This window comes from Pelobates fuscus, chromosome 2 (genome assembly GCF_036172605.1).
Source record: "Pelobates fuscus isolate aPelFus1 chromosome 2, aPelFus1.pri, whole genome shotgun sequence".
In the NCBI taxonomy this organism is placed as follows: Eukaryota; Metazoa; Chordata; class Amphibia; order Anura; family Pelobatidae; genus Pelobates; species Pelobates fuscus.
Window position 1 is genome coordinate 298206721 of NC_086318.1, and position 26084 is coordinate 298232804.

The 26084-nt window shown below is 36.1% G+C and overlaps 1 protein-coding gene across 2 annotated transcripts in view; it reads left to right on the plus strand.

Moving 5' to 3' along the window:
- The window catches only part of TBC1D32 (TBC1 domain family member 32), a 333094-nt gene that overhangs the window by 37054 nt on the left and 269956 nt on the right, over positions 1 to 26084 (plus strand). For both annotated transcript variants that reach the window (XM_063443466.1, XM_063443467.1), the window contains 6 exons: positions 1830 to 1955; positions 5784 to 5862; positions 7153 to 7253; positions 7345 to 7406; positions 21860 to 22004; positions 22864 to 22923. In XM_063443466.1, coding sequence (XP_063299536.1) covers positions 1830 to 1955; positions 5784 to 5862; positions 7153 to 7253; positions 7345 to 7406; positions 21860 to 22004; positions 22864 to 22923 — 573 coding nt within the window. The remainder of the gene's footprint in view (positions 1 to 1829; positions 1956 to 5783; positions 5863 to 7152; positions 7254 to 7344; positions 7407 to 21859; positions 22005 to 22863; positions 22924 to 26084) is intronic.

Consider the following 26084-nt stretch of genomic DNA (forward strand, 5'->3'; position numbering starts at 1 on the left):
CTGTCCTCGGCTGGACTGCCAGGAAGTGCTTACTGAGAAAGCACTTCCTGTCAGTCCGACCGGGTACAGGAAATAGATGCCCCTGTACCGAGGTCAGCGCCGCCCAGCCACGCTACAAAGATAGGTTGGAGACACAAGGTGGGGGGAGGACCACCAAGAAAGGGGGTCGGAACCGGACCACTAAGGGGGGGGGGGGGGGGAGGACCACTAAGGGAGGGGAGGAGAGAGTACTAAGGGACAGGGGAGAGCACTAAGGTACAGGAGGAGGGAGCTCTAAGGAATGGGTGGTGAGAGCAGGAGGGGAGTAAAGATCACTAAGTGATAGGAGGGGATAGCACTAAAGGACAGGAGGGGAGTGAGGGAGATCACTAAGGAACAGGAGGGGAAAACACTAAGGGACAGGAGGGGAGAGTTCTAATGGACAGGAGGGGAGACCTCTAAGAAACAGGGGGAGAAGGGGAGACCTCTAAGGGACAGGGGGGGGGAGAGGAGATGAAACCACTAAGGGATTGGGGGAGTGTAAGACAAACAGAGAGGCTGAGGAAGGGGTGAAAGAGACATACAAGGGGCTTGTAAGAGATATTTATCTAAAGGGACACAAAAACGTAAAGGAAAAAAAATTACAAAAAAAAAAGTATTAACAAAATAAATATAATAAAAATAAAGAGCTGCTCCCCTCTCAGCCCCTATTCTACCCCACAAACCCTCTCTTTCACACTACACACATACACATTGCATCCTTACACATACACAGAAACACACAATGCATCCCTACACACACACACACACACACACACACACATACATGCACAGAAACATACAATGCATCCTACACTCTTCAGTTGCTTACACAGACAGAAACTCACAATGCACTCATACACACACACAATGCATGCATCCCTTACACACACACAGAAATAAAATGTACCTCTTACACACACTCAATGCACCACTTACAGACATGTGCTTGTTCAGGTGAATGTAGCTCTCTTGGTTTCATATTTAAATATAATTGGGAGTCCAGGCCAAGCCCCTGGTTTTGCATCCTTCCCTGTCATGGGTTCCTCATTGCAGGGCATGGCGCTATTAAACCTTGCATTGCAGATATATAATCTGTCTATCTATACTTTTGCTTTTATTTAAGCATGTGTACTGTGGCAATTTAAGCCTGATAACCCACATATTCTTTCATATTTTTAACTGAATATATTAGGTTTTTTCTTAAATGTAATAAGTAGAAGTTGTATGCAGTAAGGTGGTTAAGCTACAGTTTGAATCTTTTGTTTGGAATTTGCTGTTCAATCAGTCACAGCGTGATCATTCCTTCCACCAGCTGATTAGTGCAAATGAAAAAGGCAATGATTCTATTAAAAGCCCTGTACTTTCTAACACCACAGGCCACATGAATACGTAACAATATCTTATCACATTGAGGGTGTCATTATTGCTTTCTGCGTGTAAGTGCCTTTGTGGATTTGTGTGAACTTCATTATGATTCCTAGAGGAGTTTATAAAGTCTGTTTTTAGAATTTGAACTAAAGGAGGTGAACAAAACTGTATAGCATTCTTTTGCATTTCTCCGGGTTAAAATGCTTTCTATGGTCATCTTTATTGTCATTTTATAAAGAATGCATTGTTGCTGTTGCTACTAATGTTTGACTAACAACAAAAAAGGCTACCATAATAAAATATATTGTAATTTGAAGTATTTTTATTTAATAATAGCATTAATAATGTTTTGAGTATCTTACTACCTTAGCCAGATTAAAGTAATAATATAGTTAATTTGTTCACCCATTTTTATTTTATTTTTTTTCTTCACATTACAGGTGCGAAAAGAAGCAATGCAAACTTTATGTTCTGCTCCACCATCTGATGTTCTCAACTGTGAGTGTTGGAATATTCTTCATAAAAATCTCACTCTTTCCCTTGCTGATCCAGACTCCACATTTACAGTAAGATATATTTTTATAATTTAATCTCATTTTTATAGCCATAGACCGACGTGACCAAATGTGCTTGGTAAACTTGATGAGGGTATCACAGAGGGCACCTTTTACAGCTCTTTTGTTTTAGCTGTAGTTCACCATGTTTACAGTGATAGCATTTCAGCTAATATGAAATCCACAATTGATGTTGTAATAAAGTTCCTCCTTTATTTTGTGTTCCTCAGGTGCGGATAAGAGGCATATCTTTTATGTAACTGAAAACAATCAATTATATTAATGTAAACGGACTCCTGTTCACGATAAGAAAAATAATTAGTCAACTAATCTCATTTCATTCTTTATGTATTTGTCCATGCAGGTCCACCTTGTTAGTGCTGGGTATTGTCCAATCAAATGCTTCTCAAGGAGTAACGAGGACAAATCCAAAGTTCATTTTTTTAAAATAATTTTTTTACAGAGAGAGGTGATTTTCTTCAGATTTATTTAAAGAAGAAAATCATACTTTTGTTGGTATTTGTTCAAGTGCAATTAACCATATATACTCGAGTATAAGACAAGTTTTTCGGCACATTTTTTTTGTGCTTAAAAACCCCCACTCATCTTATACTCGAGTCAGTGTTTGTATTATGGCAACTTACATTGCCATAATACATACCAGGACCGTCGGGCTTGTAAACGAGGGGTTCTGTTGGGGGCTGGGAGCGAGCTGTTACTTACCTTTACAGCAGCTCCCTTCTCCTCCGTTCCGGTCAGCTCCACTGTAAGTCTTGCGAGAGCCGCGGCATCTGAGCGTTGCCACGGGGCTCCGCGTGGCACTCAGACCGCAAGACTTACAGCGGAGCTGACCAGAATGGAGGAGAAGGGATCTGAACGGGGCTGCTGTAAAGGTAGCCCCCCTCCTGCACAGCCCATCCGCTGGACCACCAGGGAATAATATAGCCCCCCCTCCCTGGCCATGTATCAAGCAGGGAGGGGGGACAAAAAATAAAATAAAAATTTTAATAATATTAATTTTTTTTTTTAAAAATGTTAATATTAAAATAATAATAATATACGGGTGAACTTTACTCGAGTATATACGGTAATCATTTTTGTATGTCTGATAAAAAGGCGACTTGCTGTAGAAAGTTGTAGTGGTCTAAAGTTCAAGCTCAGTCATCTACTGAGTAAGGATAATTTAGTTATTTTCCACAAAATCTTTTAGCAAGTGCTTGCCTGACTTTGCCATACAATTAGATGTATGTTTTAATACCAGCCTTAGACATATTCTCACAGAGCATAATAGGAGTCATAGTCCAGAAGGAGCAGCCAAATTATTGCAGGGAATTTAATGAGACATACATTATCAACTGAATGGCTTGTGGTTATGGTTTTTTTTTTTGTTTGTTTTTTTTTTTTTTTGGGTGGGGGGGGGATTGTTTTCCTTTTCATATTGAGTTCTGCACCTAACAGAGATAAAACAAAACATGATTTCATGTGGGTTTTTTTATTTTATTTTTTTTTATTTGGGAGTTAAGATAAATGCAGTGTAATTAAACGGACTCTCCAGTGCCAGGAAAACAAACAGTTTTCCTGGCACTGCAGGTCCCCTTTCCCTCCGACCTCCCAGCCCAGGTTGCTGAACGGGTGACAACCCCTTCAGTCACTTACCAGAGGCAGCGACATGTCCCACATTGCTGCTTCCTCTGTCCGCCGACTGGGGAGACCTAATGTGCATGCGTGACAATGCCATGCATGCGCATTAGACCTCTCCGTAGGAAAGCATTGAAAAATGCTTTTCAATGCTTTCCTCAATGTGAAAAAAATATTTTCAATGCTTTCCTATGGGGATTTTAGCGACGCTGGAGGTCCTCACACAGCGTGAGGACGTCCAGCTACGCTATAGCACAGAAAACATGTGCTATAGACCAGGAAGTTCCCTCTAGTGGCTGTCTAGTAGACAGCCACTAGGGGAGGACTTAACCCTGCAAGGTAATTTTTGCAGGTTATGAAAACTGCAATAATTACAGTTGCAGGGTTAAGGGTAGTGGGAGTTGGCACCCAGACCACTCCAACGGGCAGGAGTCGTCTGGGTGCCTGGAGTGTCCCTTTAAGTGGTAATGGTGCTTAGAGCAACCCTTTCCGTCATATTCTAGAGATCATGTTTTTAATGCAGATCTATAATATCGCGGATAACTTGGCTGAAAGCTGAGGGATCTGTGCCCTCTGATGCCCCCCCCCCCCCCCCAACGATTTGCAGACTTGGGAACTGGCTTTATTGACCATTACTAATGAATTGATGGTACCACTGGGCCTTCTTTCTAGGCACCGGCATCTTTTATTTTCTTAGAGGGCAGTACCCTGATATGTCAGCCATTGATCATAGCTGGTCTTGCACAAGAATCAGCATTGAGAGATGTGATAAAGCGGTGGATGGCCTGGACCAACGACAAAGTTGACAAAGGCAGTGGAGCTTGAGTAAAATATTTTTAGGGCATAAGTAGGGTATTCTGTAATGGCAGCAAAAGTTACACATTTTCTCTCTAATATTATTTGAATCACACACAGTGTTACAAATCTGTCAATGTTAGCCAAACTTGTATATAGAGCTGTTTTAATTGGGACAAATGTGTATAATGTGCTTGTAAAAATGTTTGAAAAAGATAAGTTAATTGCATGACATTAAGAAACGTTAAAAAATATATTTATACATTTTATACATTTTAGAAGGGCAGAGTACTCTATAAATCCACATCATGAACAGAGGCATTAGTGAATTATGGTAAGCTTTTGCAGTGGTATATAAAAGAGAAAACATTAGCTTGAAGTTATCTAGCTATTGTTATTTGCTCTGTGTAAGTTTAAATATTTTTAGGGGCATGAGAGGGGGACTGGTAATTCCACTGATCTTGTAATAGGTGTAGTATGATTATCTCAAAATTTGAAAATATCAGTTAATTCAAAATTGTGACTTGATACAAGTATCTATTACACATGCCCAAATGCATTGACATTTGAGTTTATATATTAACATTGGCATTGTAAACATAGTTTGTGTGAAGGGGCAAATAAGGCCGTATAGGAAGCGTACCAAGAGTAGCATAGTAAAAGGGGGGAATTAAGTCGGTTGAACTGTGCCGGAACCGACGTTGCGGCAGACCTGTAATAAAAGAGGGCCCACCCATGAGGTGTAATGAAAAGTATAGATGGAGGGAGGGTATATGTGAATCGCTAAAATCACGTACGGGACAGAGGAAGGTGAGTAGGGGGGTTTAAGTATGGTAACATGCCCCTCCCACAACTGCAGGCCAAGTCTTTGTATATATAATTTAGTTCCAGATGGCAGAAATGAAAATAATAGATATGGGAATAAACCAGAGGAACTAGCTATATTTATTCTCTAGGTAAGTGTTATTATGGTTAACAAACATTTGATTGTTTTGGTGTAAACTGGATACCATTGTTTTTTTTTTCCAACAATGATTTTTCTTTTAGTTCTGAGATAAAAATGTTAATCATACATATAAAACCAGAAAAGAAAAACGAATCCTAGCTAATCAATCCCAGGGCTATTGTGATATTTTAAAACGAAGTAGGATGTATATTAAAAACCTGGCATTGTTAAACAATGGTAATACCATCTACTGGTTGATATTTCACAAATATCCATAGTTACAGGTCCATCACAGCACATTTTGCCAATCAATACAATCTACAGAAGATAATGAATAACTTGTTAACATTTCTATTTCTACATTTTAGTGTTTGTAGTTTCCCCATAAATGCTTGGCTATGTCATGTAGTACTGCAATCATTTATATAAACTAAAATTATAAAACATTTGTATATCCTTAGGAGAAGATTTTGCGCTTTTACGCTAAGACCTTTTCCTCGTCGTCTCTGAACATGGCAAGAGAAGTATATGCTAGTTTAGGTATGTGCATTTTGTTCAATGATAATGCCATTATCTTTGACACATTTTTTTAAAAAAAAATATATCAAACTTTTATGATTTTGATAACTACAGCTTTTTAACTCAAATGAATCATAAAGCACTGCATAGTGTGCATGAATAATTCTGTAAATATTGATAGAACACATACCCTGCTGATCTCTAATTGAATGGACATTATACACAATAATTGGAAATGCATCGTCTTCATCCCTTCCCAGTTCAGGTATGTCTCATTCTAAAAGCACACATAGCTTGCTTATTTTTTCTTTTCTTTTCCTGTTAGTAGCATTGTCCATTTGTTTACCTTTTTGTATAACTATTTCTGAGGTGCATCATGTGCCCAGATTAAATGTTCTTATGAAGGAAAGTGTTTTGGCTGCTGTAATGTTTTTTTTTTTGTTGTTTTTTTTTAACCAGTAAGGCTTTTGATACATTGAGAGTCAATGTTTTTGTACTACAATTATAGGTCTGGAAATTTCAAATATACTCTTTGAGTACTCTATTGATTATGTCATTGACTGGTATAATCCATACATTTAGCACATGCACATTAGTTCGAGTTAGCAGTAACAAATTATACCAAAGCTAGTGAAGAAGAGTATGTCGTGTTCAATCTTATAACATGGCTTTAATATAATGCTTATGAGCATCCTTGCACATGAAGCAGTTTTTTTAAATAGACTACAAAAATGGGAAATTGATTTTAAATTATTAACTGTTCACCTACCGTAATTCAACTAGTTGTTGCGGTGTTAATCACTCACATACCACAAAAATTATTCTACTTCCATGTAAGGTTTTTCACAGAGGATATGTATGGATGTGTGTGTGTGCTTTATTTTAATACTGGTAAATGGTAATTTTAGTCAAGAGAATTGTGAATGTGTTTACAGGTATATTCTGCAGTAATGCCATTGACAAGTAAAACAAATCCAGTTGTAAATTCTCACAGTTATGTTATTTAGTACAAAACCAAAAATATTACTTTTTATTATTATTTTTATACTTTTATATCCGCAATTATACTCCAAGAGCCATTTCACATCTCAAATAGCCGTTGCTCTGCTATTAATTATGTGTACCACTCACTGGTAACTTACAGTAAGTAACATGTCATTCTGATAATGGAAATATTTGACATATAGTGCTCTTAATGAGCTGTAGCTGTGAATAGTAGGACTTTGCTTTATATATCCATAACTTGATTTATTGAATAAGCTGTGTTCAGAACTTTGGAACATTCCTGTTTTTTTTTTTTTTTTATTTCAGCAAAACATTTGGAATTGTCATTTATGTCTAAAGAAATTCAGAAACTATTATCAAGTGTAGTAGACATAACAAACCCTGATGTAATTCGCCTATTGAAAAAGGTACTTTTTTTTTATCATAGTTTGCTTGCTTTCTGAAACTTGGCATAATCATTTGTATTGATACATCTTATTATTGTTTTGGTCTTTATAGATACGACTTCTTAATGACTACCAGAAGGAGGCTCCATCATTCTGGATTAGACATCCAGAAAAGTAAAGTATTATATTTTATATTCTAAAATTTGGTTTCATTTTAGATTTGTTAAATGGACACTGTAAGCACTATAACCATTTTAACTCACTGAATTGGTTATAGTGCCAAGTGCCCCTTGCACAATTTTTCCATTCAGTGGTAAACCCCTTTCAAGCATTTTAATACTGAAGTAAAGTCCTTGGCTTCCCATAGACTTGCTCCCTTGGAGATTATGCCAAAACAAAGAACCCATTCTTCCTTGTAGACATAATGATTCATACCTGCAATGGCACTGTGATAGACTGAAAGCGGTCAGCTGACACTGTCAGCCAATCACAGCAGCCAATTTTTGCTCAGGCTAATGCTTCCTCATTAGCCCAAGCAGCATAAAGATCCCCTTGAATCCTGGACTGCTTAGGACATTTGTTTAGCATTAAAAACAATGTAGAGCAGTTGAATAGATTAGAGACAATAAAACAAGGTAAACTGGTAATGGCAGGAGATTTCAACATGATCTTAGATGTAGATGCGGACAAAAGGCTTCCCAAAGATGATAGATGCTCCAGGGAAATAGTCAGCCGGACTAATAAATTCCAACAAATCCTGAATAAGCACTTATTATATGACTTCTGGAGAGCCTTTTGCCCGAATGAACGGGACAACACATATTTTTCCCAGATTTATTTCTCATATTCTAGATTGGACATGTTCCTAGGCGAAGCTCATTTTACGAGAGTGATAGAGAAAATATATATATTGGAAATAAGATTGTCAAATCATAATGCGGTTAATATGATATCTGATGAGAAAAAGAATAGAACCCCAGGTATGGATTGGAGATTAAAGAATTCCATATTGACAAAAGATTCAAATGTTACATATCTAAGGGAAATTATCGATTTTTTTTTTTTTTTTTTTAAAGAAAATGATTCTGATGAAATTCAGCCAGTAAATATTTGGTGTGCATACAAATGTGTGCCGAGAGATCACTTAATAATGCTGGGGTCTAGAGATAGAAGAGAAGACGAACTTCCGCTCCCAGAGTTATTATTAGAATTTAAACAATTATCAAGAACAAATAGGCAAGTTCCATCAGCTTTAACTACCAATAAGTTAGTAGAAATCAAAAATAAGAATTTTGTACCAGGAAAAAAAAAATAACAGAATTTAAAAAGACTAAATCAATCTTGGTACTTTAAAAATAATAAAGCAGACAATCTCCTCACTAGTAAATTGAAAAAAAAAAAAAAAATAGCAACGGGAAGAATCTATGAAATAAAAGAGAATGACACATATAGTTTAAAACCACAAGATATTGACGCTGCATTTGGCCGTTATTATAGTAAGCTCCATAATATCCCGCAAGTTATTTCTCCACTAACTTTGAAACAAATACTTATAGAATATCAAACTTCCCACCCTCTCTAAAGTCCAGTTTAATTCTCTAAACCAACCATTTTTTCGGTAGCAGAAATAAGAAGAGCTATAGATCAATTAAAAAACAATATTGCCCCTGTCCTGGACGGGTTTACAAACTTAATCTTTAAAATATTAAAAGACAAAGTGGATTATAAATTGGCACAGATATTCAATTCAATTGGACAAGATCATGATTTCCCCAGTGAGATGATGTGTGAAAATATAATCCCCATTTTAAAAAACAGCTAAGGACCCTACACAGATTGGTAGTTACTGGCCAATTTCACTTTTAAATACTAATTCAAAATGATATGCCTCTATATTGGCAACAAGATTAAAATAAATAATCCCGGACTTGATCAACAAAGATCAAGTATGTTTTGTAGCAGGAAAGTCATCCAATAGTAACATAAGGCAACTTATTCATATATTGGATAGTATTATTATTATTGCCATTTATATAGCGCCAACAGATTCCGTAGTGCTTTACAATATTATAACAAAAAGACAGAGAACCCCATGTTGGTCCTGTTTCTAGATGCTGAGAAAGCATTTGACAGGGTCAACTGGGAGTTCATGATAGACACTTTAAAAAAGTTTGGTTTCTGTGGAAGAATTTTAGATTTGATAAAGGCATTATATGTGTCTCCATCGGCAAAAATTGTAGGGGCAGGTATATTGTTCTCATGGTTTTTGATCAGGAATGGCACCCATCAAGGGTGTCCTTTGTCTCCCCTATTATATGTTCTCACATTAAAGCCATTTGCTCAAGCAATTAGACAACAGAAAGATATAAAATGATGCCTAAAGGACACATGGGAAGGAAAAATGTGTCTATATGCGGACGATGTAGTAGCCACTTTAACAGATCCTATAATTTCACTGAGGTTTCTATTAGAAGAGGTTGAATGATATAGGCAAGTTTCAAATTTATTTTGGTGTTGCAATGCCATCTATTGCCCAGAGTCTAGATGACAACATGTGAAGAAGATACACCCACCTGACTCCATTGGCCACTTTAAATTAGCGACATAAAGAAAGTTAAGAGCCTAATGGGGTTCTGAGGCGATGAGGGCGTGGTGTGGACGCAGGACGTAGCCGTGCGTCGAGAGGTGGGGATTATGATGGCGGTCTGAGGGTTCCGAGATGCTGCGAAAATGCCGACAAGCTGAGTAGAGCTGAGTTGAGATTGACAGACTGACAAGCCGTTTGAAGCTCCCCTGATCTACCAAACTTCCTCTAAAGTCTTCTAAACTAACAGATATACTCCAATTTAAAGACTCCAAGTTAAATCAACTGATAATTGCCAGTTCTGGGGTAAAACCGAAATGTTACGGTTGGTGTGCTGGAACAGCGTGTAACATCGCTATTCTCCGAAAATATCATTTCAAGGTCTGGTGTTTTAATTGTATTTATCTGCAACAAAGAGACTTTCTTCTGAAACCTTCTATAGCCATAATCAAGTCAAGGTTGAAAATACTTGCTGTGCAAACTGCTGTGTAAACTTGGAACAGCAAGCAAGGAACAGCTGAGGGCTAATTGCCTGTTGGAATTCCCAACACTGAAGGCTGCAGGCTGGAAAACTTCATCTGAAAGCTAAGAAACCTCTTTACAAATATATTGTTTTCTTCTCTTTCTTAAATCAATGTAATCAATTTTTGACTCATAGAATATATAAAATCCATAGAATTTGATTATATTATATACCAATCTATATTCTATTATACCACATGTATAAAAAATATATATAAATAAAAAAAAAAAGCGGGAAAGAGAAAAGAGAATATGGTAAATAATAGTTAAAAAGAATTAAGCGAGTAAAGATAAAGTAGAAGGAACGTAACACAGAAGGAAGCTGATGGCTCCCAAAAAAATAGTTCAAGATCTTAAACTTGCATCAAACCGAGAAAAAGGAGATAAAGGAGAAGCATATCAAGAAAAAAACTTAGATGTATTTTTTTCTCCTCAAGCAAAAGATTCAAAAGGGATTAAACCATGACTATCTTTAACTAATCCAAAGTCACCTGCTATGGACACAAACAAAGAAAATAAAGATAATGAAGAAATTACTACTAAAGTCCTGAATGAAAGTCTCCAATCTATCTTAGAAGAAATAAAGAAAGAAATTGCAAAAAATTCCACAGAAATGAGACATGAAATAAAAAGTGAAATCTCTAAATTAACTGAAAAATTTAAACTCATGGAAGACCGATTAGGAAATGCCGACTTTCAAATAGACTCACTCCATGAAGAAGTTATTATATTGACATCGAAAGTCTACAATCTTGAAAACAAAATAGAAGATCTTGAAGATAGATCACGTAGAAAAAAATCTTAGGTTCCGCAATTTTAAAGATTCTAACAAACAAGAAAACCTGCAACAAATGCTACACGACTACTTTAAAGTTTTAGGTCTAAAAATGGATGGCCATAATGAGAAAATTGATAGATGTCACAGACTGCATAAACCATCAAATATTGCATCGCATATCCCAAGAGATATAATCACCTGTTTCCACTCGTTTGAATTTAAAGAACAAGCTCTAAAAGCCAACAGAGAAAAATCTATAAAGGAGGGTCCGTATGCAAATATTATTGCACTTCCACACCTATCCTATAATACCAGAAATAAGAGAAGAATGTTCTTACCAGAAATTAATATCTTAAAGCAACATAACATTAGATTCAGATGGAGCTTCCCTACGAAGTTGATCATTCAAAAAGATGGAAAAACCGAGACTTTTGATCAACCAGTTAAGCTAAAGACTAGGCTACAGAACAATTCATTTAATTAATCTCAAATTGGGTCTTTCAAGCGTTTAGGAGGTGCTGGGTAGACTAAGAGGCTGGAGAGAATCAAAATGATAAATTTAAATATGTGTTTATTGTAAATAACGTCCCTTAGAATAATTCTTCAACAAGATTTTTATTATGATATAGATATGCTCTAAGGCACAAATACAAAAATAGGGGGGGCGGGGCCTGACAGGCATGGTGGAGAGACGTGTATAGAGGGAGCTCCTCTCCTATGCCGACTAATAAGCAAACTTTTGCCTAACCCAGCTTGATTTGGGTGGAATCCAGGGCCTCACCTACTACTTACAACAGTTAAGGAACAATGCAGGACCCAAAGATTCGAAGTGAGTCCATCTGTTGCACGTCTCGGAAAATGCGGCCTAGGTTGCACCGGGCGGGAGAAGCGGCCGATCTCCCGGTCTGGGGCTACACGACGGCACTTACTGGAAAACAGATGCCCCATTTCCCCCCCCTATGGACCGGTGGGGGTGATCCCGGTCCACCCCTGGGAGGCTGCCCTGTTCGCACAGAACCATGGGGTGAAGCCATGCCAGCTCACACACAAACCGACGACTTACCTAAGATGGAGGCTGCCACGAGGACCCCCAGCAACACGGGGGAAAGGCAAGATGTCCTGTCCAGACTGGACAAAATCTTTGAAGATTTCTGGCAGAGAGTGGAGAGCAGAATGCAGCATCCCCCCTTAAAACAACCAGGTAGCTGCTCTACATCACGGCAAACACAAACCAAGCGGCAGCCTGGGGCTCCAGCAGCACGCAGACCCCCAACATGGCGGCGAACCGCAAAGAGCTCACCGATCCAGCGCAGGAAGACTACCAAGAGGGTCGCGCCGCGGCCTATCACGGAGACCCATCAATGAACTGCGGTGCCGGGTACAAACCCAATCTGGTCACAAGGAACAACCTGGGGGCACACACAGAGACTCAGAGGACCACCGTCCCTCTTAAAGCCGCAGGACAATGCGATACCACTGTCCGGCATAGGCTGATACAGGTGCCAGGATTGCATGAAGACAAGCTGTTGTCCTTCTGTGACGCTACTCTCCTACACCCTTGAACTCCTGTCACACCACATCTTTTTCCTAATCTCTGGTATCACCCCTGGCACACTTTTTACCACATGTAACTAGCCAGGAGCCTCCCTGGGAAATTTCACTGTTTAAAATGCATGTTGATATATGCAGGTCTCTATCTTTAACCTTGAGAATATCTGTGTCTTAGAAACACTATTTGCTGACTATCTATATGCAGTAATTTGCTTAGACACGTTAGACTTACTTGTTTTACTAACCAAAAAATGTGTGCTAACTTACTCTGATCGCCATGCAACTGTCTTATATTGTACAATACCACCTTGCTTGTTATTACAGTCGTGGCATCATAAACATGTTTTGTTATTTCTGGCACAGCAAAAATAAAGAATTAAAAAAAAAAATACAAAAATAGGGAAATTAGTAGGGTTATGGATATTTGTTAACACAAAACGAATTAGATTTAAGGGGGGGAAACTTTACCTTTTAATATATTTGATTCACTTTATTTGCTATCAGGTTTTTCAAGCCTTTAGGAGGTGTTAGGGAGATTAAGAGGTTGAAGAAAATTAAATCTATGTATATTATATACCGGTGTGTACTGTAAATAATATCCTTTTATTAGACTATTGTCACGAAATAGACACGTCCTAAGATATAATGGTAATTTTATTATGGCTATGGTTAATTGCCAACACAAAATTTAATAAGATTTAATGGGTGTTAATTTCACTTTTTCAATATATTTGATTCACTAAATTTGCTATTGGGATTTTCAAGATTTTAGGAGGTGTTAGGAAGATTAAGAGGTTGGAGAGAAGCAAACCTACCTATTTTTCATTGGTGTTTACTGTAAATAGTATTTTTTGAATGTTCTATAAGAGTATTATTATGAAATAGGCACGTCTTAAGGCACAACAGTAATTTTACTACGGTCACGGGGACTGGGTAAACATAAAATTAATAATATTTAAAGGGAGATAATCTCACTTCTCAATATATTTGATTCACTCAATTTTTTACTGGCTCTCTCAAGCCTCAGGAGGTATTAGGGAGATTAAGAGATTAGAGAAAATTAAATTTATGTATTGTATATATCGGTGTTTACTACAAATAATATCCCTTTGAATATTTTCCAAGATTATTGTTGTTATGGAATAGCACGTCTTAAGGCATAACAGTAATCTTGTTATGGTGTTGGGGATTTGCCAATATAAAATTAATAGACTTAAAAGAGGTTTTTTTTTTTTTTTTTCCTCTTCTCTCCTCTGCCTCCTGACTGCCATACTAAATATGTATTTTTCAACTAAACCTTGAGACGCCTGACCCTAATCCCCTCTTTCTGTGATGTTTCACAGAAATCTCTTGATCTTCCAAGTTTGAAGATCAAGTGAACCCATGGCTCTAGCCCTGGGATTTAAATTGTTAAATGTGGGTGAAACGTTAAAGTTTCACCCGGTGTTGTTTTGTTGTTGTTGTTGTCGTTACTTGCATTGTTGCACAAATTGGGCTATGGTCGGTCTAAATTATGTCATTTTTACGTTTCAAACTCTTTGGTATTATCGAGTCAGTATTTATCAAATCCAAGATAACTAATGTTAAAAATTATGGCCATAAATGTACAAGGTCTAAACACAAGGTGGAAAAAACAAATGCTTTATAATTCCTTGGTTTCTAACCAAATACAAATAGCCTTCCTCCAAGAAACACATTGGTCTCGATTTGAGTCGTCAAAGTCTGATAGCCAGTTATATAAGCAATCAAAAAATCTGCTTAAATTATGTGCCATGCATGGTCTTTACGATGCCCGGCGGGTAACACATCCAGATTTACGGGACTATACGCATCTGTCTAAAGTCCATAATTCGTATTCATTCGTAATTAGTAAAAGCTAAGGCATTGAATGAAATTAACACAATTAAAATCAAAGATAATACTTGGTCTGACCATAGTTTTGTAATATTGGAAATGGGTAAGGTCTTGCAAAGACCTGTGAATTCCTGGAGAATGGACGACTCTCTCTTTAGATCTAAAATAAATCAAGACTCCATAATTGAACTTTCAAGGTTCTTCTGGTTGGAAAACTCTTCTCCTGAAATATCACATTCCACCTTGTGGTCTACCTATAAGGCGGTCACTAGAGGTTATCTTATTAAAATAGAAAAACAAACTAAAATTAGGATAAATAGAGATTTAATAGATTTAAACATTCAATATTCTAATTTGTCCAAAATGAATAAAGATCTTCCATCTAATCAATTAAGATCGACACTTTTAGAACTTCAAAAACAAATTAACCTAAAGATAGAAGAAAAAATTAGAAAAACAATTAATAAATTGAGATTAAATACTTACCATCAAAGTAATAAAGCAAATAAAAAGTTAACTAAAAGATTAAAAAAGCAAAATTCAAACAATAGGGTTAATAAATTGGTTGAAAAATATAACACATATTCTTCTCCGGAAAAAAATTGGACAATTGTTCAATGAATTTTATAGTAAATTATATAATCTGGATACATCATCAGATAACCATGATATGAAAAAATACCTGGATAACACCGACATTCCAAAAATCACCAAACAAGATTTAGATCAACTCAACTATGAGTTTACGGTGAATGAAGTGGAAAAAGAGATTGATAAACTCGAATTAATACAGATATGAAAATATATGCAGCCATATTGACATGTAGTTTAAAATCATTTATTGAGAGAGTCGTTCATCCTGATCAGGTTGGTTTTTTGCCAGGAAGATCTTCCGATACCTGCACCAGAAGAATAGTAAACATTCTGGATGGGGCACTTTGTCGGGGGATTCCGCTGCTGACCCTGTCGTTGGAAGCAGAGAAGGCCTTCGACAGGGTCAGTTGGGGCTTCCTCGGCGAGGTACTAACTTCCTTTGGATTCATAGGTTGGATCCATGATGCCATTATGGCCCTTTACTCCGAACCAACAGCCAGAACTGTAGGAGCAAACATTCAATCAAGTTGGTTCAATTTACACAACGGAAAAAGACAGGGTTGTCCCCTGTCCCCTCTTCTTTATATTTTAACTTTGGAACCCTTAGCAATTAACATTAGGACTAATATGAATATCAGAGGCTTTCTAACTAAGAACTCAGAAGCAAAAATATCACTTTATGCCGATGATATATTATTGACTCTTACTTCTCCACAATCCTCTCTCCCTCAAGTCTTATCTGCTATAAATAGTTATTCTAAGGTATCAAATTACAAACATAACATATCTAAATCAATTGCTGTAACCACTAACATCAACACTCATAGTTTAAAAGACATGCATGACAATTATGATTTCGCTTGGTCTAGTAATGTTTTTAACTATTTGGGTGTGTCAATTTCGTCTCAAGTTTATGATATTATGGAAATAAATGTATTGAATCTCCTGAAATACACAAATACAAAATTAAAAGAATGGTGCCTAACCGAATCCTCATGGATCGGCAGGATTAACATAATCAACGCTTATATTATGCCCAAATGGTTGTATTTATTCAGGATGATTCCCCTTCAAATCCCTGATAGCTGGTTAACTATGATACAATCTAGTTTCCAAAAGTTAATTTGGAAAATGTCAAGGCCCAGAATAAGCTCTAAAGTTCTCTCTAGGAAACCCCAAAACGGGGGGGTAAACTACCCAAATATCAGAAATTGCTACTATGCCAACATCATTGGTCACATATATAAACTTCAGGTTGAATTGTTTAAAACAGATATATGGTACCAAATTGAATCTGAGGCGGTTGGAAAAGACAGATTAGAAGTATATTTATGGCATAAAAACAACAAAAAAAGATAGAATTTCTACGAAGTAAATCATTAATCCTGTCACAAATTATTATCGCTTGGGAGATGATAAAAAAACAGCAAAAAATTTCTAATAAAATAATTAAGTCATCACATTTGATTGTTTTAGAAGATTTTATTGAGGATATCTCTTTAAATAACTGGTCCAAATTTCAATGGACGATTGGAGCAATCCTCCATGAGGATCAAATCCTACCCTTTGCTGATATTCAAGCCAAACTCCTTCTCCCTAGTAAAGAACTCTTCTCTTATTTAAGAATTAAAAACTTCTTGAATAAGTTCTTACTTAAAACTTTGCCAAAAATCGATACTCTTATTCAAACCATCTTTAGATATACTAAGGTTAACAAAATTCTTTCAAAAGCTACTAATTTATCTAATTTGGATCAACAACCCCTAAAGATACTTGATAATTGGAAAAAGACCCTAAATATTGACATAGCTGAGCAGGAACGGTGTACATCTCTTAAAGATACTCGTAAATATATTCATTGTCAAAATTTAGTTGAATGTCAATATAAGATTATGTATAAATGGTATCGGACTCCATATATATTAAGTAAAATCTATCCAGGTCAAACTCCCCACTGTTGGCGTTGCGGCTATTCAGAGGGAACACTTGTCCATATATGGTGGCATTGTAGTTTAGTTAAAAGTCTTTGGGAATGGTCCTTTGAAATACTTAAATGTTTACTTAATATTACAATTAAAAAAGGCCCGGACATAGCATTGCTACATCTAAATTGGAAACTTTCCTCCAATTCTTCCTAGTGTCTCACAAACCATTGCTTTCTGGCGGTAAAGATAATAATAGCAAGACAATGGAAGTCACATCTTCCTTTCCAGAGATGTCAGCTTGTCAACCAAATCTTATACCAATTTCGAATGGAAAAAGATTTGCCACTTTCCTCCTTATTTCTTACAAATAGACAAGACCAATACACTAATTGGATTTGAATTTTGGAAAATAAATGAATTATTTCCTTTTTTTTTCTCTCTCCTTTTTGATGTTTAGACCGACCATGGCCCTCACTTATTTTCATTTATACTTATATTGATCATAGCTCTATGAGATAGAGCTTATCTTTTTATTAAGATATTCTTAGCTGATTAGTCCGGGAATTATCTTTAACTTATGATTATAAAGTTGTAATAAATGCAAGTTACATGTTTTGTTATTGTTACACTTGTCCTGTCTTGTATGTAACTACACTAATTTTGCCATATGTATAATAAAATGGAAAACTATTTTTCAATAAAAAAAAACAATGGAAAAAAAAAAAAAAGAAAGAAAGTTAAGAGAAGCTCTTCCTTAAAAATGATCATTAACCAAAAGCTGGACACATCTAACTCTCTATATCTCTTTTAACTAAAATCTGGAACTTTGAAAAACTCGAACACTCTGTCTTTTCTAACATGAATCTGGAATCCCTTTAATAATCAGAACTCTGATAACTTTAATATTTCACAATTATCTACTCATACTTGCATACATCATTCATGGAATATATCTCAAAGCCTAAATATTTCTACCAAGAAAGCTGGTAAATATGCTAGTTTCGTTTAATTTAATTTAAATTAATTAATTTTTACTAAAAGCAGAAATATACCTGGATAAAAGCTGGTCAGATTTCAAATCTTTGAAATCATAATTAGCTGAGAAAATATATGGTTCCACATTCCATTCCTGCAGGTAGAATAAATTAATACTATGTTTACTAGTAATTTAGTTTAGCATATCAAGCTATTATCCAGAGATATTGACTTATCTGCATTTAGGGATAGTTAATCCTTAATCAGGAAAGTTAATCATCTGTAATGTAAAAAATTGATTGGTTTATTCTTTTGAGTTACTGGATGGAAATAAATTGGTTATTAACTTATCGGTGTGAAAAATATTGTATCTGTTAATTGCAATATTGAAGGTGTTTTTGTAGCCAGCAGTGAGTGAGCTAACTCGGTGTGATTCAAACTGACAGCAACATTTTTTATGGCTATACACTGTGCTGTTGTGTGATGCTGTGATATGTGTTCCGTGTAAAGGAATTTAAAAGTTGTTGTGAGATTCGTGTTGTGAGATTCGTGTTACGGAATTCCTAAGTTCAAGGTTTCCTGTAATCTTGTTGAAAATTGCATTAATGTGGATATAACTGTTTCTATTAAGCTATCCATAATTGTGTCATAACTGTTGCCATATTGTATACTTCTGTTATACCTTAATATTCACTGATTATTGCCACATGCTACATATTATTATTATTATTATTATTAATTGTCTCAATAAATTATATTTTGATAATAGTTTGTGTTTATAATATTTTGTGTGTGAAATACAAATTCTCTAATAAAACATATTCCAGGGTCTATAAAAGTTAAAATAGTGGGTAACTCTTCACTTTAAATTAATCAAGGGTAAACTGTGCCAATATATCAATATTGATATAATACACATTATTACATTCATTTTTATAAAATATTATTTTTAATATTTATCACCCTATCAAAATCCTCACAGTGTATGTGTTTGAGAGGGATTTCAAATATTCATATGAAGCTGCAAAATTCAAAGGAGAGTTGGATAGAGTGTGACTTTAAGAAATTGCCACAGGGAAAGCAGGAGGGAACATAGATTGGTGTAGAGAGGGATACAACGAGTATAGACTCATTGACACAATGAGCTTTAAATGTGAAACTGGTTGGGTTGCATAGGAAAGTGGCTGAAATGGGAAAAGTGGATAAAGTTGTATTCCTGGCACTAAAGCTCCCTCTGCCTTCCACCTCCAACGCGCCCCCCCCCCCCCCCCCCCCCCCCCGCCCAGGAAAATAAAGGCTTAAAAGGCTATTTACTCACCTTTTCCCAGTGCTGATGTCTCGTCCCATCTGGCGGCCCACGAAAAAAAGTGCGCTAATGCGCATGCGCAACAAATGCTGCACCTCCCAACTGAATTAATGCTTTCCTACGGGAAAAATCAGAGGTTCTCATGCAAAGCGTGAGGACGTCCAGTGTCAGATACCAGACCAAAGGTCCGTTATGATTCAGGAAGCCCTCTAGTGGACAGCCACTGAGGGCAAACTTAGTGCTGGAATTCAAATATTGCAGTTTCTTTGAAACTGTGATGTTTAACATTGCAGCACTAAGTGCAAGAGGCTCATTGCACCCAGACCACTTCAATTAGCTTAAGTCATCTGGGTGCCTACAGTGTTCCTTTAAATTGTTTTGAAGAAACAGTAAAATTCTACTGGTTCCTGTTAAACAGGGGATCATTTACCAGAAGCCCAACACTTTTTCCGGTTGCTAGCCATCATTAATACTTTGAGAACTTAATGTATTTGAATGTCTTAAGTTACCCCAAAATTAACAAATAGAACAAAACTAGGGAATCACCGAAATGAAAATTCTGGTCCGAAACCGAAAATTCAGGATGCCCTTGGCTGAAAACCGAAAATTACTTTTTTTACCCCCAAATGATTTTTAAAAAGTTTTTTTCCCTATAATTTTATTAGATTTTTTAAATAATTTAATCTAATATGAAAAACTTCTCTTCTCTTTTAGTTCCCCCCCTCTTAATGTTACTTTGTCCCCCCTCTAGTGTTCCTCTCCCCTCATAGTGTTCTTTCCCCCCTCCTCCCCAGTCCCATAGTGTCCCCCCTCCCCCTCCCCATAGTGTTCTTTTCTCCCCCTTCCCGTCCCATAGTGTTCTTTCCCCCATCCACGCCCCATAGTGTTCTCTCCCCCCATCCCCACCCCATAGTGTTCTCTCCCCCCATCCCCGTGCCATAGTGTTCTCTTCCCCACAATCCCCATCCCATAGTGTTCTTCCCCCATCCCCTGTCCCATAGTGTTCTTCCCCCCTCTCCTGTCCCATAGTGTTCTTTCCCCCCTCCCCTGTCCCAAGTGCAGTATTCTTGACTTTTCATGTTAGTATTACTATCTTTCATTGTACTATCTGAATTGTTAATGCAAGCATGTCTGTTAAACTATGCACTACAAAAAAAAATATATATATATATTTTTTTTTTAAACACAATTATATATATATATATATAAATTAATTCATTTTTATTATTTTTTTTGTTTAATTTCTGCAAATTTGACCCGTTTTTGGCCAAAACAGGATAGGCCTATTTTCCGCCGAAAATTTCGGCAGCTGAAAATTGGTGCATCCCTAAACAAAACCCAATCCATTTTTTATCAGGCTGTCATCCCTCTATAATGATATAGTTTATCACTGATACACAATTGTATTGCACCTGTGTCACTAAACATGGGAGCTCACAATTAGACAGCTTCAAAGAGTTAAATTAACATTTTTAATAAAAAAAAAATAACAATACAGGAATGCAATTTTAGTTACAGGTATTAAATAAAAGGGATAAAAACAGGATTCTAAAATGTACATTATTTCTTATTCTTAAATTGCCCAGGAGTATTGCTTAGCTGGTGGTGTGGTAGAAGGAGCTACATCAAGGGAACTTTTGGGAGAATTACTTCCAAGTCCCCACTCCAAATGCCTCTCATGGGCATATTGTTTTGAATGAGGAATGACAAAGCCAACATAGTTTGCATGCAAAGCAAGCATATTTAAAAATGGATTAGAAATTGATAAATAGTTTATAGACACAAGAATTAGACCAATTATATATGCTTAGATCACAGGCCCAACCACACATTAATTGTGACGTAATTTGTGCTGTTTCATTGGAACTTTTTGTTCCACTGCCTTAAATGTGTGTGTAAGGGGGGTAACCTAAATTATGTCTTTATTAAACAGCCCTTATTTTGACAAATGATAATGTTAGTTAAGAGAATTTTGAATGTGTGTACAGATGTGTCCTGCAATAATTACATTGACAAGTAAAACAAATGCATTGATGAAAAAGGATCATTTACAAAATTGCAATTAGTTATTTTTATACAGTTTTCCTAATACTTTGCAGAGATTTCCATTTATTTTACTTTTGTATAGTTTACCATTGTAATCTTCTTTTTATCATTCAGCTGCCTCTCTTTAATTAAAAAAGAAAAAATGAAATGTTTAGTAAAACACACTTAAATGCTAAGGGAAATGCTGTACAAAGACATTAAATGATGATTTTTTGCATGTTTTAGCAGTAACAATGAAAAATGTCTGACAGGTGATCTCAATTTAATTTTAGCTTTAAATGTTGTATTGTTGACCTTATTCATTGAATACCTTATTGTTGAATATTTGTTTGGATCTAAGGGTTGACTAGAGAAGCTTTACTCTACCAGCCTTATGTGAAAACAATACAGTTTTGAATGCTATGACAATATGAAAGGAAAGGAGTTTCTAAATGCTATTCGGTTTCATTCTGTGTCTTTTTTATGTTTTTTCTTTTCTTTCTATTAAACAAGGTACATGGAAGAGATTGTAGACAGCACATTGTCCCTTTTATCTGTAAATCAGGATTCAAGCTTGCCTACATCCCAGATGCTTCTTGGTCCGGTCTTTTTCTTGGCCATGATTGATACCAAGGCAGTGTGGTTTAAAAAATGGATGGTAATTAGAAAAAAACATGTAATATATGTAATAAATTTTTGAAAAGGAAATGTGTAGGAAATTTGCAGCATTGTTTGAGACACCAAGCCTATGTTGGTTGGCAGAAACAAAAAAATATAAAGGAGGCTATTCACTAAGCTCTAAATTTGTGTCAAAAAAATAAAATATTCACAGTGATACCGTGTATTCATCTTGTTTCAGTTATTGTATTTCTTTCCAAATCGCAATTATATTTTGTATTGGAAGGATGCAAATCCATAAATATGCAAACAGAGTTGAATGGTCTAGCACTCTTTTGGGCACAATATGATAAATCCTTTATTTTGGAGTACACATTTGCCAGTGCATTTGACTATGGACTGCTCAGTGAAGTAGTGCTGGGCTATTTAACTTGCTTAACTGAATATATAAAAAATGCCTTCTGGGTGCAGTACAATAAAATGCATGCAAGAATGCTTCAGGAACTCTCCAAGTTCCATAATAGCTAGAGATTAATATATATTAGTTATTTTGCTATTAGACTATGGGTGCAATCACTCTGACTTTTACTGTTTGGAAGAAGTTTGCAATATAAAAAAAATCTCATGCATCCCTAAAACTACTGACACCATTAGTCTTTTCAAATGTTTGAAGGATGGCATTAGCATACATTGTGTTAACAAGCTGAACAATGATACACAATCAACATTGGGCTGTGTTAGAAGTTGCCTGTGTCACACAATCACTGCTAACCCTTTTAGTATTTTGCACGTGCCACTGGTCTGCTTGAAGTAAAAATAATGCCAATATGCAGGCGAAAAACATGTTAATTCTAAAAGAAGTTTATTCACAAGGTTTTTTTCTTTTCTCTATATTTTAGCATGCTTATTATAGCAGAAAGGTGGTGCTACAACTTCTTGAAAAGAGCTACAAAACTTTGGTAGGTAACCCTTTTCCTTTGTGAGTTATAACAAGTAGAAAATCTTGAACATAGTTGTCTGTTAAGCCTCTTCAAATCTAACATCCGCTTTTAATTTATTAATTATTTTTTTTTTTTTTTTTTTAAACACCTTATGTGATCAGTGAAAGAAAAAACTTCAAGCACATGCAGGAGACAGCCTTAACAAGGGTACTCTGGGTGTTGACCCCCAAGATGTGGCCAAACTGTGACTCTCTGACCATCCATTTCATTCAAATAATTCTGGGAACTGTAGGCCATCAGCATGTTAAAGTGGCAGTTTGCTATGTCTAATTAAAGGGAGACTCCAGGCACTATAACAACTTCATTGCAATTAAGTGAATATGGTCCAAGAAAGGTTCTGGGCACCGTCTTACCTAAAGTATGCACCCAATTGTTCTGCTCCTGCACTTGGTCTGCAGGTCTCAGCCTATCAAGCGGTGCAAGATTCAAGGCTTCCTGAGTAAAGCTTCAGACCTTCAGAAGAAGTGCAGGGGCAAAGAGACTGGGCACTTTAGTCCAGACTTGGAAGTTAAATAGTTTGTTAGCAGTTTAACCTCATTAAAGTAAGAGGGCACTCTGGAGGTTCCCGCAACATAACAAATAACGTCATTGCGATAACATAATGGCACTCAGTGTACTCCTTTCACTAAATCAAGTATAGTGAAAATGAAGGGATTTGAAGGGACTTCATGTTACCAGTGGCTATCCTTAATGAAGCTCAGATATCTCCTAAAAGTTGGAGACTGATATCTGCCAACAGGTAACAGATTAGCCAAAACAGAAACATGCCAAGATCAGGATCACAGGAAATGAACTAGTCATAATAAGAAAATATGAAAATCCAATATAAAAACACAATTTCATGATCCACAAAATCAGTATTCAGGAGCACAGTAAATAGGGAACCTTAGTAACACGATATACACAATGTCCAGGAACAGGGATAATGCAGTTGTGTGTATTTATAAAAACTTGATGGACTATACCAAACGCTTGAAGACTACAGCATATCTTCTTGCCGGACCACAATGGTAATTCATAAATTGCTGCAAGTGGTGTTGCAGGCACATTGCAAGGATTGGTCCTGACCCATGCCAAGTGTTCAGGTTCTATTTTTGCATGTTCAGAACTAGCATTGGCCCAGATGCATACAGAATGTTATAGTGAGAATCTAGACAAGCAAGGTAAATGTAAATCTCATATGCTAGATAGTACAACTGTGAAAAAAAATAAATGAATCGGAGTGTGCACTCTGCAAGCTTTTTCCTTTGTTGCTGCTTGACACATGTCAGCCTGTCGATGATATGGGAGTTGCACTGATTATGTGTGCTGTTGTCATCACATAAATGCATATGAAAAAGTGTATGATGTCATGAACATATGTATATCATTCTAGATAACAGTGAGATCACTGCATGTCTTAATGGTTATACTGAATCTGAAGGATGATACATCATAGAATATTAAGTCTTTATTGTCTTTACTACAAGGAACTATTCTACCATAGGCAATATCATTTTTCAAACAAAATTTATTTTAAATGTTCTAAATAAACATCTCATGATACATACTATACTGAGTGTTTTGGGTATCCTCATTATAGGAGAGGTAAGCAAACACATTATAATCAGAATGCATAGTAGTATTCATTAAAATGTGACATGCAGTGATATTGATGTGACATGCAGTGATATTGTTCCAACAGATCATACTATTTTTGCCAATTTTTCCTGTTTTCTTTTTCCAACTGCAATTTAAAGCTTTATGGGATTTTAACTTTTCAAATTAAATATTTGGTTTATTTTTCAGGTGTTTTTTTTTTTTTTTCTCATAACTAAAATCTTTTATTTCCCATATAAATTTTTGTAGCCCCCTCTGCTATGTATCTAGTTATATGATTTACTTATTTAAAACAAGTTCCCCAAATTGTACTTACATACTCAATGTAATGTGTTTTTGAGTTATGAAAAGGTAAAATTGTATTTTTCATCATGTGAATAAACAACCTCTTTTATGTCAATAACGTACTGACCTTAGCACCTGATAATCGACAGTGCTGCTTGTTTCCAACTTATCTATAGCTATTCATTTTCATTTATTGTTTTCTCCATGCCATATAGGCTAGAAATAGGCTATAAATTGTTTGTGTTTCTCATCCCAGAATGTGTAATTTTGCATTTATCTATAATACATATTATCTGTCACTTGGCTTGCCCATTCCCACAATTTGTCCAAATACAGCTGCAGCAAAGTAATACCTTGCTCATCTTACATAGTTTCATCTGAAATCACTGACACATGACTTTTAATGCCTATTACAAGATCATTCATAACCAGATTGAAGAGAGATTGGTTTTGCAAACAGCTATTACAAAAAATTGTAATAATAATACTGACGCCCCACCTAACGAAAGCATTTAATGAAGCCGTGTCCAATCAATGATTACCGTCAGATACGTTACTAGCACACATAATCACCTTACCCAAACACCCAACATGCCCCCAAAATGTTTGACCGATCTCTTTATTGAACACAGATGCGAAACATGTTCTTTCTCTTATTTGCTATATTGTATATACCTAATTGGCCACCCAACATGGTTTATTTGACTCATTTTAATAGCCCTTCATGCCTCATACAGGCTGACAATATCTTGACTGTAACTGACTACATTGCCTCTCTTTGCTCGCAGCAATTGTTCTCATAGGGACTGACTTGTGTTTATATATAGAGCCATATTTAATAAAGCTCCTTTTTATTTTGATACCAGCCTTGTGAGACTTTGTACAATGCTTATTTCGAGATAGGAGGTTTACCGTCTACGGTGGTTTTTGTATTGTATTTTATTATTTTTTTTAATTTTAATTATGTACTGCAGAATCTCAGTGGACATTTACTTCGTTACAGGTTAATTACTTTATATTTATACTTAGCAATTCTACTATCTATATCTCCAAGAAGCATTGTAGGTTCCCTTGTGGTTAACCTACATGCCCTGTTTTGATTTTCTTGATTATCTAGGATTATGCCCTGAGAGACCCCCTGGAGTCTCTCTTTGGTGCCTAGGAGCATTTGGAACACTTGGACACATTTCACTTAGGATTGTGTCTAAAGTTGTTTCCCTTTGGTATCTTATCTT